This window comes from Manis pentadactyla, chromosome 2 (genome assembly GCF_030020395.1).
Source record: "Manis pentadactyla isolate mManPen7 chromosome 2, mManPen7.hap1, whole genome shotgun sequence".
Taxonomy (NCBI): domain Eukaryota; kingdom Metazoa; phylum Chordata; class Mammalia; order Pholidota; family Manidae; genus Manis; species Manis pentadactyla.
Genome location: NC_080020.1, coordinates 231,314,332 through 231,332,358, shown reverse-complemented (window position 1 = coordinate 231,332,358; position 18,027 = coordinate 231,314,332). Strand labels below are relative to the sequence as shown.

The 18,027-nt window shown below is 44.9% G+C and overlaps 1 protein-coding gene across 1 annotated transcript; it reads left to right on the top strand.

The window, feature by feature from the left end:
- Positions 1–685: 685 nt before the first annotated feature.
- RSAD2 (radical S-adenosyl methionine domain containing 2) lies at positions 686–17,683 on the top strand. Its single transcript, XM_036881783.2, has 6 exons — positions 686–1,027; positions 5,792–5,953; positions 9,619–9,848; positions 11,970–12,119; positions 13,592–13,624; positions 15,292–17,683. Exons 1-6 carry the CDS (start codon positions 724–726, stop codon positions 15,454–15,456), a joined length of 1,044 nt encoding a protein of 347 aa, XP_036737678.2. The 5' UTR covers positions 686–723; the 3' UTR covers positions 15,457–17,683.
- Positions 17,684–18,027: the final 344 nt, after the last annotated feature.

Below are 18,027 nucleotides of genomic sequence, written 5' to 3'. Positions count from 1 at the left end.
AAATTCAACAATGCTTTCTAAGAAAACTGTCAAAATGAATAAATAACAAGCTACAGTAATTCTTGCCACTGAAGCATTTTAGAAAAGCATCTGATTTCCTACTGTTGATTTGAAATGGTATAGAAATGTATAAATATGCAGGAAAATATAAATTTTAACACTATGAAAATGCATCCATTATGATGAATACCTAATGGAGGATTGAGGCATATATGTCATTGGTGCCTGCCTGCTTTGACTGTGACCCCAAAGGGCCCTGTAGCTGGCTGGTTCTTTCCCATCCTCCCGGCCATTCTTTCTGTCTTTTGGTTTTCCTAACAGACCCTCCCTGAGTGGCCGCCATGTGAAGGGGACAGATAGAAGCTTCCACGGGTTAAGTCACACAGGAGTCTTACAACAACAAAGAGGGGCTATACGTCCACCTAGCTCTGCGGACAGGTGCTAGATGGAGACACAGACAGTGCGGTCCGCCTCTGTATCCAGCTGCGGGCTGTTACAGCAGCAGCCTGGGTTGGTGGCGACCCAGGGAGAGTGGATGCCGACTCAGCCCCAGCCTGGGTCCTGGCTCTGTGCCAACTTTCATTTTCACCAAGGGAAAAATCGAAACTTGAATTCAGCTGAGAGTGAGTTGGGGAAGTGTGTCTGCCCCCGCGTGACAGGTTGCCCGGCATATATAAATAAGGTGAGGCTGCGAGCTGCAGGCAGTGCCCCGCGCCCGCCACCATGTGGCTGCTCGTGCCCCTGGCGTTTGCAGGCAAGCTGCTGAGCGCTTTCAGGAAGCCTCTGAGCTCTCTGTGGGGCAGCCTGGCGCCCCTGCTCCTCTGGCTGAGGGGCAGGAGAGAGGCAGCCGGGTGCACAGGGCACGAGGACGAGGGCGACCCTCGGCCCCTCACTCCCACCAGCGTCAACTACCACTTCACCCGCCAGTGCAACTACAAGTGCGGCTTCTGCTTCCACACGGCCAAAACCTCCTTCGTGCTCCCGCTGCAGGAGGCCCGGCGGGGGCTGACGCTGCTCCGGGAGGCAGGTGAGTCTCCCGCGTGCCCGGAGCGGCGCGGCCGCAAAGGGCGCAAACCTCCGCACCGGCCGCTCTGGGCTGCAGAGCCGCGCGCCCCAGGCTCCCCTCCGCCCCGCTTAGCAACAGGCAGGTTGGGAAGGATGCCACCTTCCTAGCTGGTCCAAAGCACTGATGGATTGGGTTTCCGGAAACAGTTAATGGGGAACATTGGAAAAAAACCTTTGACCTAAGAATTGTAATATTTGAGTCTTTTATTTGCGGTTGTTTATGTGTTCTTAACATGACACTTTAAAGAAACTATTTACAACTCAAACACAGCAATGTCCTGAGCTCCACCCATTAGAAAGGCCCAGGCATCTCAGAGGGAGCTCAGGACGTCCCATGCGAAGGCTGCACCTTTCACTCCTATCTGTTCCCCTTTCACACCGGTCCTCCCCTCTTCCCTGGGCACCTCCTAGGTTAGCAACTGCAGTAACACTGCCTGCATTTTGCTCAGCTTCTCTGACGTTTTTACAGAAGCATAGCATGCATACACATTCCCCCATCTGCACACATCCTGGGGGTTCCCCTCAATGAGTGACGGAGTAACCACACTCAGATGAATGCCACCAGACGCAGAGAGGACCTCACAGCACCCACAGTGCATGCTCCCTTCCAGCCCCTGTCTTGCCCTGACCTTCCAGCTTATCTTCTATCATACATATTGTACTTTAGGTAACGTTTTGCCTGATTTTATATAATAAAATCACACAGTTTGCATTATGCCAGACCTGACTTATTTTGCTCCCCATTATGTTTGCTCAGTCACCCACAGCTGATTCACCTGCAGACCCACCTTGCCCTGCCCTGAGGGGTCTAGTTCAGGCTCTGGCCAATTCTCACCAGGACTGTTGCTGTTGATTTCATTGGCTCTGCTGTCCCCCTTGGAAGCACCTTATATTGCTAAAATATGTGTGTGATGCTTTGCTTCCCCACTTAACTCTCTTGCACAGTTTTCAAGCACAAATTTGTTAGCACAGGCTTCAGGCCCGGGGTTCCCATCAGCACTGCGCCCAGTGTATTACCTGCTGTGCGCACATCACGTTACACCTGTTCTCCCCTATTCCCGCATCATCAAGCCAGGGACCATACGTCCTCCCCCGGAAGTGTGGGTCATCTCAGCCTCCGCTGCTGAACTTCCAAAGCTCCTTAGAATTATTCCTGGTCCTCTTCTGGAAGAATTAATGCTGTCTCCACCTCATTTGGGACCCCCTGGCACTTGTTACAAATGTGTTTTGCAGCACATTTTGAATTGTATGGTTGTGGGGTTTTCCTGTTTGTTTTGTTTTTAATATCTGGGTCCCCAAAGAGTTTGAGTTCCAGGTTGAATCTTAGTATTCTGTGTATTGTTTTTTAAATCTTTTATTAAGGTATGATTGATATATGCTCTTATGAAAGTTTCACATGAAAAAACAATGTGGTTACTACATTTACCCATATTATCAACTCCCCACCCACACCCCAATGCAGTCACTGTCCATCAGTGCAGCAATTTGCCAGAGATCCACTATGTGCCTTCTCTGTGAGTATTCTATGTATTTTTGTATCTAGCAAAATATCTAGAATGTAATAAGGGCTTAATAAATGTTTTTGGATAGATAAATCAATATGTGCATGAGTGAGTGAGAGAGGTCTGGTGTTCTGGAAAGAACATAGACTCTTGATTCATGAGGCTAGGGTTTGAGTTCCTACTCAAACACTTACATGATTTGTGAAGCCATTCAATTTTTCGGAGGATCCATTTAATCATCTTTACAATGTAGATAACAATGATAACTCCTATACCAACCTCAGGAGTTGTTTCAAGTCACAAATAAGTAAATACTTATGTGTTTTTTTACTGGAGTATAAACTATTATGGTTATAACTAATAATTCCCTACAATAACCTCTCAATTTTAAGTAAACAAAATCAAAGTGAGTCAAAACGGTGAAAGTAGAGTCAGCTGTATTCGGGATGGGTTATGTGTCCTGTGAGATTTCTGACAAATAGAGGAAAATCTATTTTGGTGATGATTAAAAATTTAAATTTACATTAACATATAAGTTAAAATTTAAATCTAAGTGTATATTATATGTAAAATTAAATTTACTTTTCTGGGTGAAGATGCTTCTAATACACACTATTCGCTCCTCTGGCTTTTACAGAGAAGACGGACAGGAATTGAGCCGCTAGGAGCAGCAGCCCTTGGCGCACCCTGTCCAGTGATTGCTCCTGCCTGTCGGTGCCGCTGGGAATTCATTGCTCCTTGTCTAAGATCTTAGCTCAGTCTCTACATCCTATTCCTTCAGTTTTCTCATTCTTACATCACCTCTAAACAGGCTCCTCAGAATCACCAAGGGCTACACCACCAGCCAATACACTATTTCGTTTTCTCCAGTTTATCTGCCCCTATTGAACCACGCTTCTCGGGAATAATGTTTTTATTTGATCATGATGATCATCACACCAGCAGCCTCCTAGCATGTTAGAGTTAGGGAGGTGATGTAATGCATCACTGTCTACTAGCCGACCTATCTGAAGGGGAATCAGAACGAAAGGAGGTTCCACAAAGAGCTACCAGGTGATATTGGCCCCCTGTGAGCCAGGCCGTTGTGGGCAAGCTGGCATGAAGGGTGGCTTGCTTGCAGTGATGGAGGCTCTGGAGCTGGGGCACACATCCCAGTCCACTGCCCATAGCCTTACGACCTCGAATAACTCGTGAACCTTTCTGGGCCTCAGTGCCTGCACCTATAAACCAGGGTAATAATTTATTTCCTGCTTGACTGTTTTAACCCTGTTTTCTTGGGCAAGATCTGGGGAGGTGTGACGCAGATCAGGAGAGGGTAACTGGAGCTCCACAGATCTGTCACTCACTGCTCCTTGGGGGAACACAACTTGCCACACAACCACACGGGGAAGTCCTGGGTTTGGTCACTATATGGGGGTGGGGAGCACTTTGCACAAGAGCTTTTAGCGTGGTTTCTGCAGGAAGGCAACAGCAGGGGTGAACAGACTTAGCCTGGGCTGGTCTGAAATAATTTCAGCAGGCTCTGGGCATGGGGGGCCCGGGTTGTGTGTGTCTGGCCCTGGACACAGAGGCCAGAGCATAGTGGCCTGGAGAGAGAGTCTGATGGGGGAGGCACTTAGGGTGTGGGCTTAGTGAATCACTCAAGAAGAGAGACCAACCAGCCTCCAGCTGGCCTCACCACCTGGTAATTGTAAAAGCTCTGTTGCCATGGGAGCCACAAATTAATTGCAAAGCACAGTACTGGGGACTTAGGAGATACAAAGCTTGTTGAATAGGTGGATTAGCAAATCCCATTCTCAGGGAGCTTTATGGGGTGTTGTGCTGTTTGCACTTTAGTAAGTTCCCTGCACCCCTCTGCTCTTCTAGTCAGTGTTTGTAATCATTTCATTCCTATGACCAAGTCAGCTTGCTGTTCTCACTGGGCCTGGGGCTCCTTTGACCTCTGAGTTCACGTCTGCTCCATTTCTGTGACTCATCCCCTTTCTCTTCCTTGCCCGCATCCTGGCCAGCAGGAGCTCCGGCCTCTACTCTGAGCGTGCTGCCAGGTGTCTGTGCTTTCTCCCCCATCAGAATGCTGTGAGGGGAGCATTTAAAGCTTCATTCAGTAGGATGATGTGTTGAAGGGTTCATTCTAGAAAGGACCCACTCTGACATGGGCCACTAGCACAGAGCATCTCGTAAAAACTCAATGCCTTGAGTCAAACTGAATGGCACTATAAAAGAAATCCCTGTGACCATGTCACTGTATGAAAGTCTGAATCTCCAGATCTTCCAGGCCTTCTGGTTCATCGTGCACATTCATCCCCGTTCTCTCCGATCTTTCCTCTGCTCCAGCAAAATTCCAGGGAAATGATGGGAAGAAGAGGAACAAATCCACAAAGAAATCAACATGTAGTTGTTGTGACCTATTTATGGCCGCTGGACAGCTTCAACATGAGTCCACGGGGGGACTGGCTGAGGGACAGTCACCAGACTGGCCCCCAGAATATAGGAAGTTCCAGAGATTGGAGCCATCACATGGTGCAGAGATTGTAAAGAGGGATGAGGCAGGAAGGAGGCGAGAGGCAAAAGGCAGGCCCGCTGCTGTCCCTCCCGAGCGAGGCGAGCTCCCTTCCCTGTTCCTGCAGATGACAATTATGGCTGGATGAACTGCTGACCACCAGTGTATTTTGAAATACACATGTCCTCATTTTAATTTACAGTTTTACATTTTTTGAAAACTCCTAAAATTATTTTCCAAAATAAGGAAGTAAACCAAGAAAGAAGAGAGCGAGGATTCCAGGACGAGAGGCGTCCAGCACATGGAGAGGGGAGGGAGGCCCAGAGCGGTGGGGAATCCTCTCCGGGGCTGCAGGCGGCTGAGGACAGACCACAGAGCACAGCGTGCAGGTGGTCCTGCACTTTGCAAACCCCTGCGTGGCCTCATCACACTTTTTGCCTTCCGAATGATGCTTCCGTCTGTGTCATGGATTCCCCACATGAAAAAGAGCAACTATTCTAAAAGAGGGGAGAAAAAAAACCCACCTTCGGGACCATCAGCGGATGGCCCTGGATTATATACTTGGTTATTCCCACTTGGGGGGCTTGAGCGGAAACCAGGTTAGAGGAGGGCGATAACGAGATATTTTTATTTCATTTTTAGTATCACGTTTGCCATTAAAATAATAATGGGTGTTGGTGAACTAGGTAAATAAAAGGTAAGATGCATGTTTCGCCTCTTACAGGCATGGAGAAGATAAACTTCTCAGGCGGAGAGCCATTCATCCATGACCGGGGCGAGTACCTGGGCCAGCTGGTAAAGTTCTGCAAAGAGGAGCTGCACCTGCCCAGCGTGAGCATCGTGAGCAACGGGAGCTTGATCCGAGAGCGGTGGTTCAAGAATTACGGTGAGCTTGCTCCCTAATGCCTGGCTGTGGCTGCCATCACTGCTGGTTCCCCTATTGCTGCCATCCAGGCCTAGGGCCAGGCCAGCCAGGCACTGAAGGGGGAGAAACCGAACATGCCTATTCTAAACTCTTTCATGCTGCTCGTGTGTTATGGGCGTTTCTGTTCAGGGGCACTCCAAGGAAACAAGTGTGGCAAGATAGATAACAAAGTACTGGGTCGCACCGCTGATCTGGGACATTGCAATTCAGAAAGTGTTAAGACCTATGGCTTCAGCTTGGCCACCCATGCAGACAGTAACACATGCACAGTACCCTTACTGTTTGTTTGCGAATGATGTCTAATTTATTTAAATGTACAGAAATAACTATTTTGCATTAGTCTCATATAAATTAAGCAATTGGACTAAAACAGTGTTTCTCAACTTTGTCTGTCTGTTTGGCTGCCCAAGCACTTAACTGTGTTGGTACTAGACCCAGACTAACTATATCATAACCTGTGGCATATGCACAGCTAATCTGGGGGTCTCCACAGTATTCCACTGGGCGGCCAGGATGATGAACCCCTGGTCCTAAGATTGTGGAGGTCCTTTACAGCTAAGGTTTACATAACTGTAATATCCCCAAAACAGGGTCTGGAACTTAAGAAGCACTCAAAAAAGGTTAGCTATTACTTACTACCGTCATTTTAGGAGACAGTTATAGCCACATTCTCAGAGCACCATTTTCTGTCCTTGCTTTGTACATGCTCTTTGAGCCTTGAAAGCATTCAAAGGGCAGTAACATTTATGATTTGTTGAGCGTGTTCACAGGAGATCTCTGACTAAATACCCCTTCTGAGATGGTGAAGACACTGGCATGGGGCAGGAGGAGACTGTGGGTGTGGGTCGTGTAGCCCATCTGATGAAGATTGAGTGGAAAAAGAAGATAAGAAAAGGTGAATCAGGAAAGATTAAGAGGCAGTATGTTAAACCAGTATGTCCATGAAGGGAGTCAGTGAAACAGGAGTCTATCAGTTCAAAAGTAAGCTTTGGGAAGAAGTGGATTTATAGGGTAAGAATGGTTCAGGGAGCCAGATAACAAGAGAGTAATTAGTCAGCCTTCTTGGGCGTGTCCCTGGGCAGTGCTTTCCCTCCAAGACCGGATCCACGTGCTGGTCAGTGTGTTTGACAAAGGGGGCAGGGGACCACTGCACTTCCGGGTCAGGAGCACAGAGGGCATGCGGTAAAGGTGGTGTAAATCAGCAAACTTGGAAGTGCATGAGAAAAGCCAAATCAGTGCTAGGGAGACAGGACGGAAGTGTGAGGACTGTGAAGAATGGGAGGCACCACCCCCTGTTGTAGTGGACAAACAGGCAGCCCATTATGAGCTTCCACTGATTTTTATACTCTTTGGGAATTTAGGGATCGTGTTGTCATATCCTCAAATTTTTAAAGATACATCAGAAATCTACAGTCTATGTTAAATCCTCCAAATAAAAATATTTGCATATAACTTGAAATATTTTTAGATGCCCTGAGGAACAAAATGTTTGAGTATACCTATGTAGTCTGCAAGCTGCCAATTTTCTACCTCTGGTGTAAAGGACTAGGGGTGGGTCTGTGTACTTGAGTGGGTGAAGAGAGCTATTTTGGAGCTCCCACACACCCCAAGGTTGGCAATTTTCTAGGAGACTCACAGGACTCAGCCAGTTCTGTTCATGGTTAAGATTCATTAGAGCAAAGGATGCAGTGCAGAAACAGCAGGAAAAAGATGGGCAATTCCGGAGTCCGGAGAGGGCATTCCTAAGTTTCTGAGTCCTTCCCCATCTAGGACACACATGATGTGCTTTCTCTGTAGCAGGGAACTGCAGGGACATGTGTGGGATGTCTTTGCCCAGGAATGCTCATTTGAGGCTTGGGGTCTGAGGTTTTTATTCAGGGCTGTTCACAGAGGCACATACAGCTATGCAACCAGACGTGGGAACCAACTCAGGACCCCCGGCAATGAAACCAGGTGCATCATGAATCTTGCTGAACAACCCTGACAACTCTTGACAAGTTGATTTAACATGCCCCATTGCTCTAGGCACACACACAGCATCCTGGCAGCCATACCTGCAGGGGTGGGCCAAGATTCCATCATGGTTCCAGGCTTTCCTAGAGACATGTGAGGACTGAGCAGACTTCTCTGCTAACTCTCTCCTCACAAAGGCTTTGATGAGAAATTCTGGGAGCAGGAGGATGGGGTATCATAGTCACACAGCAAAAGCTGGAGAGATGGCAGAATAAAGCAATTGACTTTGAGATTGTCAGCTGACCTGGAAATCAACTAGGTAAGCCTTTACTATAACTGACAGGTCTCTGTATTTTTGGTTTTGTTCTACACCACTTGTTCAGTTAGCCTTTTTCCAACATGATATGCCATTGGGATTTATTTGAGATCAGTTTTTAGAACATTTTGAGTTGTTTTTAATAATAGTTAATTGCCTTACTCTGGCTCCAGGTTGTGCTAGATGCTTTGAGGCTGGAAAATAAGTCAAAGACAAGTGCTTGCCCTTGGGAAAACTAGAGACTAGTTACAGTGATGGGCCGACCAGGGATGTATAGGTCATAGATCATAACTCACTCATAGTAGCTCAAGAGTTCAGGATGACCAATCACTTCAGTCTTTCTCAAATTTTTCCTGAGAAGTGGAGGGCATGCAGGTGGATAACATTAAAATAGCCCTGAAATTGAAATTAAATTTAAGATTATGAAATTAGAGAAGATGCTTAAGGAGTTCTGGAATCTCTGGTTTCTATAATTTGAAGGTAGTTTGAGACTTAACTTTGCAGTCAGTCCTGCAAGGTCCCAATAACAAGGAACACTCCGATTCAAGTCCACTGTTAGGGTGTGGACAGTGAATGACTGGGCGGAAGAGGATGTCCAGGTGGACAGCGTGGAGCAGCCGGAGAAATAAAAGGAGGAAAGACAGGGCAGAGGAGACACTAATGTTACAGAAACCAATGCAAGAGGGACAATACTAAGGTCACGCTCACCGACCTTCCCTGGGCCCCAGTAGCAGCCTGCTGCCTAGGCTCTGGCTGGGAGGGGCCCTGGGCACCGGCTCCTTCCTCAGACTCCCATCCATCTTGGCTAACACACCTGCGCCCGGTTAGCACAGCATCTCTCTACATACTTAGATGATGAATCAAGCTAACAAAAGATGTCATGAAGAAACCAAAGAACTTGGCAGGAATATCAGGGCTCTTCTACAAAGCAATTTTATTTATGTGATGAGAAAAAGAGAAGGGAAGCCATAAATGCTCATAGATCCAAAGTAACTACCTGCCTCTGACACTGCATGATTCCAGTGTAGCAGTTAATGTGGAACCTCTTTTACATAGGTTGATAAGGGCTCACTTATGGACTTACTCTGGCCCCAGGTTGCATGTGCCCAGTTTCAGGACGGTCCAGTGTAAGTACCTCCATCATCCCATTGTGTGTATATGAATTGCTCAGGATTATGTTACACAGGTGGGAAGTGTAATTCACGTACCAGTGAGTTTTGTGGGCACAATGAAAAGTGCCGTTTTAAAAATTAAAATTAGAGGGCCAAGCAAAATACATTTTAACATAAAGACATGGAAACCACCTAAAGGGTCTGGTCCTTGGATGGAAAAACTTAAGGACGGTCATTTCCCTTAGGTGACTACTTGGACATTCTCGCCATCTCCTGCGACAGCTTTGATGAGCAAGTTAATGTCCTTATTGGCCGTGGTCAAGGCAAGAAGAACCACGTGGAAAATCTTCAGAAGCTGAGAACGTGGTGTAGAGATTACAGAGTGGCCTTCAAGATAAATTCTGTCATTAATCGATTCAATGTGGAAGAGGACATGAAGGAGCAGATCAGAGCCCTGAGCCCTGTCCGCTGGAAAGTAGGTACCGAGAGCCACTTCCTCTGCCTGTAAGAAAACGTCCTGGAGAGACTTGCTCCACTGAACCACAGTGACAGGGCTAAGGGGACAGTGGGCCTGCTGAGCCAGCCCAGAGACCCAGGCCGGGCCCTCCTTTCCGCTGTGTTCCTTTAAACTTCTTACATTCTCTTTGCCTCCGTTTGCCCTTCTGAAAACTGGCCCTGATTCCCTCCTGGAATATGGTGAGAATGAAGGTCAAAAAATGTACTGAGTGTTTGGAGATGTTTTGAAGAATATATGCATAGAAAGCCTAATCTTATTAAATGTAATAGGACTGGATTTCTTCTTAAAACTCTTGGCTTATTTAAGAAAGAATATATGTTCTTTTTAAATTCTGTTAATGCATTTATTATTGAACTATTAGAAGACACTGGGGGCAAGGCCATTCCCAAATTGTAGCAACATGCATTCTCCAAGATTTGTTCACCAAGGTTTGTGCTTTAGGACTGGCCCCATTATCAGCTACTACAAAGCCTAAAGCTCAAATACACGCAAGCCAATTCAAGGTAAATTTAGAGCATCTACACTGTGCAGATGCTTGTAGATAATCCTAAATTAAAGTGTTCTATCCCTGGCTATTCTTCAGAATCAACTCAAGGAACTGTTTAAAAAACAGCTTCTTGGACCTCTCCCAATACCCACTGTCCTGAAACAGGAGCTCTGGACAGACATGAGCCAGAGGGTTTGCATGAGTATGTATGCTTAACAAACTGCCCTAGGAATTGTTATGTAGCTATCGGAAATCTATGCCTGGACCCCAGAATGGATGCAACTAAGGATAAATTTTAAGATTCCATTCTAGTAAGAAAAAGAGAGGTGGCAAAATTTATATAATCTAAAACGGTGTACGCTCAGATAATCTGGGAAGTGGAACAGGCAAAGCTTAATTCTGCCAAAGTGCCTGGAAGTGTTCATGTAGAAGGGTATTTGGCTGTGCCCTGAAAGATGGTTGGGGAAGATTTGGGGAACAAAGTCTGTCCAGACTAGAAGGCTCACCACTCAAAGAAAACCTTTCCTCCCAAGCTGCCTGGAATGTTTTAAATCCCATGCCCACACTCAAAACCAAGTTCAGGACAAGGGGAAAGTGATTACCTTATTATGTTTTGAGGTTACCCTGCAATATGTGGCAATGAGTTAGGGAAGCTGGAAATGTTACTTAGTTTTTACAGTGTTTGATTGGTATACTGAGCCACAACTCTGGCTACAGATATCAAAGAACAGGGGAGCCAAGGAGGGTGGCTGGGGGCCAACAGAGTAAACAAGAAGGTGGCATTTAGGGCATTTAGAACATTTTGAGTTGTTTTTAATAATGGTTAATTGACTTACTCTGGGGGCCAACAGAATAAGCAAGAAGGTGGCATTTAGGGCATCTAAGGCTACTCAAATGTTTATTAAATGCTGTATAGAATCCCCCCTTCCATCAAACCCCACCGACCTGAGCTCTGTGCTGGGCCTCTTTGATCAGCTGCCATCTATTGTCACCTGAACAAGTCCCTGGGCCAGCGGTTTCCTTTTCAGATGTTGGCATTCCTGTGGCAGAGTAACACCTCTCTCTCTCACACACACACACACACACACACATGAATTTACTTAAAAAAATTATGAAAAAGACTCTTATTGGCTTTAGAAAACTATCCTTCTACAGTAACTGAAAAACAAACATATTCTAGAGGCTTTACTAAGGATGAAACCAGTGGAAACAACAACATTTTGAAAATAGATATTTCTTGGTTTGGGGATTACAAATGATTCGTTCATTTTCTTGATGTTTTTGTAGTGTCCATGTTCCATTTGATGAACAGCATTTACTTTGTAGTCTGAAAAAATTAGATTGTAAGATTAGATAGAACATAATCTGGACCAGTTTTTAAAGTTTATATTTTAGGGGCACTTGTGCCTCTTAAAATTCATGGTGAGCTCTTGTGTGCCCAGAGCAACATCTTTCCAGACAGCACCTTGTCTGCAGATTGTTTTTGTACAAAAGAGATGAAGGGGGGGTGGGGGGTGGGGGAGAAATGAGGTTTGGAGTAAAAACAGACAGACAGCTCTTTGCAAAAAGCACTCACCACGCTTGTGTTTCAGGTCTTCCAGTGCCTCATAATTGAGGGCGAGAATGCTGGAGAAGATGCTCTGAGACAGGCAGAGCGGTTCATTATCAGTGATGAGGAGTTTGAGAGATTTCTGGACCGCCACAAAGAGGTGTCCTGCTTGGTGCCCGAGTCCAACCAGAAGGTTGTATAGAGCAAGTGCCGTTCTCTTCACCATCACACCTTTGCATTAATTCCAAGGAGGGAAATCTCTGCCCAAGGGCTCCACCCACTGTTATTTATGGGGTTCAGCATAGAGAGATGGGAGGGAGGGCTCTCAGGCTGAGGTCCACCATCGGCCCTGCACCTGCCGGCTTGGGGTCCTTTGAATGAGCTTCTGCCCTGTCCTTAGACCGTATACTCTGCCGCATTGCCACAAAGGAGCTGATCCTAGGACTTAGCCTTGAGAGAGCGCTGTGGTGTTGAGAACATCTGGGATGTGCACGTGGGTGAACCCCAGTGAGGCCTCTCTGTAAACTGTGAGATTCTGGTGGGTGGTGTGAAGATCTATTCTTGCACCTGCCCCAGACAATCCCTTGCTTATCACACCAGCTGCCCGTCTGGCTGGAAGGCCGGCCTCTCTCCTTGGTCTCACCCTGCCCTCTACCTGGGTTCAGTTTCAGGTTTCACCCGGGAAGCATCCAGGGTTGTAAGCCAGTGGGCGGGTCCCCAGTGAGCTTGTGATTCTGTGCTTTATATGCCCCTGGCTCACCCCCAGACAGCCAGTGGCAGGTCCTGACCTGCCCTGCACGGAAGTCAGCAAACTGGGCCAGAGGGACAACCTGGGATGAGAGCTAAGCATGTTGGGGGAAAAGTCAAAATAGAAATAACATTTGTGACCAGTGAAAATGATAAGAAAATCAATTTTCAAGTCCCTTGCGTTGTAGAGGAACACAGCACACCCAGTATCCGTGTGTGTCTCCAGCGGCCATAGGCCAGCTGTGGGGTTCGTTAGTGGCCCAGAGGCCACATGGCTTACAAGGCTGAAAAGGCTGAAAATATTCACCACCTGCCCTTTTACAGAAAATTGTTTGCCAACCCATACCTAGAGGGGTGGTATTGAAGGTAGAGAAGTCCAAGTACACCCTCTCTGTACCTATAGAAGGCATAACCAGTTACAAGTAATAATGCAGTAATGACGTAACAGCTACTAAAATTCTCAGGTAAGCTCCCAAGTAATAGCACAAAAGGGGGTCTGCTCTACATGTTGCAAAGGGGGGCAACTATATGCGTGGTGGACACAGCCTTGGAGAATCCCAAGGCTCTCCCACAGCTAGAGGAAATGGGGGAACTAGCCTGGGGATCTCATTGTCAGAGAAGCTTTCAGAGTGACATTTGACCCTTTCCACATGGAGCAGAGAATCCAAGCCAGATGGAATCTTCTGGAATCTGAATGGACATAAATAGATGCCCCTGGAGAGGCATATTGGATGGAGGGAGTGGACGCTCCTGTAAGGGACATGCCCTGTAAGGAACATAGCCAAAGACGCTCAAGCCACATCAGAAATGTTGAATCCAGAAGTAATAAAATACACGCACATCGTAAGACTAAGAGTTGAACATACATACTGGAAAATACCCTTGAAACTAAATCTGTTTTGAATTTCTCCTTTGCAGATGAAAGATTCCTACCTTATTCTGGATGAATATGTAAGTATGTCTGATGAATTATAAAATTATCACTTACAAATAAATCAAGCAGCAATGCCAGAGCTGAGCTATAATGAGTATAGTCATTTAGTGTGTATGTGTTCTTCTTAGTCAGCATCTCATATTCTTATGGTCACTGTCGAGCATTAGTATCACAGAGTCCCATTCTGAGCTAAGCCCTTGAGCATTAGCTTGCACCAGTCCCTGTATTTGCACGAAGCCCCTGGCAATGGCTTCTCCCTGAGTGAGGACTCACGGAAGCCTCGTTGAGGCTGATGCAGCACACAGCAGAGTCTGCTCTCATGCTGTCTTGGGCTGGGGGTTCTCCGGCACCAGAACACCCAGGGTACCTTGGAGGGAGGTCATGTCATGCTTCAAATTACCTTTAATATTTCCACTGCTGCCAGCTAGTCCTGACAAATCCCGACTTTGTTAAAAAGATATCACCGTTCCTCTCCAAAAGCCACTGATATGATCTGTACTCCCACAGCTTCCAGATGAAAAGGAAGATCCACCCATCTCAAAACTGAAACACAAATCACTGTTCCTTCCCTTTATCTCTCTATCTCTCTTTTCCTAGATCCATAAACTTCTGCCAAAATAATTCCATTCAAAGACCTGTTTCTAAGAAATGAGCTCTAACAAGAAAAATGGGTTCAATATTGAAATTGGATTTGGTGTTTTGAGACATGCTTGTCCCGACTTTTGGTCTTTTATTATTTTCAAGTTAATCGATGATGTTTCACAGCCATTTCATTTTTTGTCAACATGAGCTTTCTTTATTGGAAGAGCATACAGGGAAAGGTGATAACACCCAACGTTCAGTCTGTGGGTTCAAGGCAGAAAGGAAAAGCCAAATGGTTTATTTTTGGACTATCAAAACTGGCTAGGGCTTTTGACAGATGCTCCTCAACAAACTCTCTGATCTCCACACAGTTGGAACTAACAGAGTGGAACCAAAATTTGCTTTTGACAGTTTAAGAGCATTTTGATTCCACAACATTCTGATTGCTACAAAATGCTACCCAGTGCTCAGAGTCATCGTAGGTCATTAGACATGTGAAGACCTGTAAGGGAGGATAAAAATCAAGACCCCTGCCAGGACACTTAAGTCTCTTTACCATCTGCTGCCTGCCTGCCTGCCTGCCTCCGAAGCTCCTTCCTTGTCCCTCTCTCTGCCTTTCTCAAAAGAAGCTTTTATTAATATTTAGACTTCTATGTTTATGCACACAATTTTCATTTCAGTTATACCATCTACATACAGTTTCCCAGCCACACCATACTGTTTCATGTTCCTGCACTTCTGTAAGAGTTCTCTCTAGCCTTCAACTTCAAAGCATAATTCAGAGATCTGCATTTTCCACAAGTCTTTCTGATTACCCAACCACCACCAGAGCAGGGAATGCACCTCTTGCGACATGTATAAAATGCTGCATCACATGCATTCCACTGACCTAATGTGTTCATGCTGGTTATCACAAGCCAGTTGAGGAGAGACGGTGTCCAGGGAGCTCAGCATCTTTACTATAGTATCTGGCCCACAGTTTTCAATAGACAGTTTATGAGATGACTGGAATATGAAAAATCATTTTGGATTAATACTCAAAATTGAGTTTTCCAGGATAAATTGTATAGAAATATGTCAGTTTCTGTTGTGAATTTCCTAGATGCGCTTCCTGAATTGTAGAAACGGGCGGAAGGATCCTTCCAAGTCCATTTTGGATGTTGGAGTACAAGAAGCTATAAAATTCAGCGGGTTTGATGAAAAGATGTTTCTGAAGCGAGGAGGAAAGTATGTATGGAGCAAGGCAGATCTGAAGCTGGACTGGTAAAGCTGGGAGGGGATCAAGCCTTCAGCCCACCTGGGGGCGACTCTTCCTAAGACTCCAAGTGTAGTGGCCATTGTGAGCAGTGATTGCTATGGGCATTTCTCCGTGGCCCCAAATCTGACTTCCTGTGACACAGCTATCTGATTATCTGTGGTAACTGAACACATCAATAACTTGAATCATTGAAATCCATAGATAATGCAAAACAATACCTTTAGTTAATTAGCTTATTTTGGATTTAATGTTTTTTGAGCAGTGTGCATTGTAATTCCTGCATTTCCATTTTGAAGCTATTTTTCCAGTTCAGTTCTTTTATATTTCATATAGTTTTTTTTCTGTTAAATATCAAGATGCCAATTTTCACATCTGGAAAAATTACTAAGTATCACACCTGATTATTTCTGCTCCTTGTTATCCTCTTCCCTTTTCTGGCTTTACACCATTGCAGTCTTGAATTTTGTACCCAGAAGTTTAGAAATAGTTGACAGTTGTTCCAAAATGATAATCTTATCAGTCTTCAATAAGTGGCTAGAAGGAGATAATCAATCTGCCCATGCTTTGCACGCCCGGGGTCCACACTGACTAGTCCAGGACCATCTGCTGTCTCTGTTGGTCACCTTTCTCTTCCAAGGTTCTCAGCAAAATGAAGATACACTTTGCATTTCATGATGACGCTGACATGGAGTCAGGGCTTGGGTTGCTTTGTGAACCTACTGCTCAAGCCACATGAATCCATCAAGCAACAATATATGGGTTTATTTAAATAGGTAGCTGTCCCCATGTCTCTGAAAAGTGACAGCTTATTGGATTGGCATGAGTTGCTCTGAAAAATCCCCGGGCAGATAAGAAATGGATGAAGAGTCTAGAATGTACCTGGATTTTATGTAAATGAAGCCATGGTACCATAGAATATTTTTTAATTAACTCTGAACCACTTGGAATAAGAATATAATCTAGGTCAATATGAGAAGAGACAGTATCTTCCCTTTCTAACACCCAAGAAAAGGGCTTGAGGGACAACGTCATTGAAACTGGGTCAGGGAACAAAATCCTCTCCTGTGGAACTATCACATGCAGTTTGTTTATGTACCTTAGGCAGTATCTCACTGCCGGGAAGATAATAATCTCCTATCACTGTTTCAAAAAAAGCAAAATCATGGAAAATTTTTTGCCCATGCAAAGAAAAATGTTAATCCAGCCGCCATTCCAGAGTCAACCACTAGGTGGCATTTCAGTGTTGCCTGATTGCACTGGGCCGCTGTGAGGAAATGGCACTTCGTAAACTGTTTTCAAGGCCTGGTGATTTTGAAAGTTTGGTTTTGTACTAATTTTTACTCAGGAAAGATATTCCTACTTCAAATTGTGAGTCTCTTTAATTCAACTGAAATATTTTTGTGTCCCATTCTAAGCAGAATGGGTTGTCATGCATTTTCCATATTATATTGTTTTATAGTTTTAGGAGAAAACTGAATTAGAAAGCTTTTATCCCATATGGGTTTTTGATATTATCTAAGATATAATGACCTTAGTATAATCAATATAAACATAAAACAGCTTTTTTACTTAATATGAATGCACTTTGCTGATCTTCACATTATTCAACAAGAGTAAGTTCCACAAACAAGATCATGTATGCGAAAACAGTGAAGGCATTGCATTCAGCAGGTGCTCGATCATTATTATTTGAAGCAAAATCTGAATCTGAAGCTCAGCTCCTCTGGGTTGGAATGAATTTCTCTCCAGCTGAAGGAAAATACTTCTCTTTCCCCAAAGGGCAATACAACACAAAACTAAAAGCTGCACTTGAGAAATCAGCTTTTCTAGCTGTTATTCTAGCTGCATTTTCCAGCCGTTTTTACGTCACCATTCCTCTTCCTTATGTACTTTCTGGATTTGAACATAATATTCAAAATGTTTGAATAGTTATTTTTCTTAAGAGGGGGATAGTAGGGATATTTAGCATTACAGTAAAATTCAAATTTAGTTTTTATATCACATTGCTTTATTTTTTCAGTTGTAAATGAGTTTCAGTTTTGTGAAACATATTCCTTTTTTTTTAAATGTTAATTTAATGGAGGTTATCTCAATTGAAGTTGAGCGTGTATAGAAAGTCTCAGATTTTAAGGAAATGTATATATTTATATATTTGTCTCCATATGTAATACTCTTGAATATTGGTCTGATGTGTTGTAAGATGTTTTCTAATATATTAAAATATTTTTAGTGGATAGCCTTCGCTCTCAGTGGGTCATTGTAATGAGGTCTCTCCTTGGTGTGTGTTTAAAGTAATTGGGCGCTTTTACAAACTGCCATTGCTAAAGGCAAGTACAATCTAAAAATCAACAAAGTTATCAATAATTAATAAGCGTATTTCAGACAACCCACTCAGCAGCAAGATGGAGCAGAGATGAGCCACTGGGGAAAATACTCTTGGTATTCTGAGATGAAAGCCAGCATCTTGGGGGACCAACATCCCAAACCTGGTCCCATCAGAGGAAATGAATCCTGCAGGCGGGCAGCGAGGAGGGCACAGCCCTCCGTTCCCAGGGTCATGGCACAGCCGTCTGAGTGTGT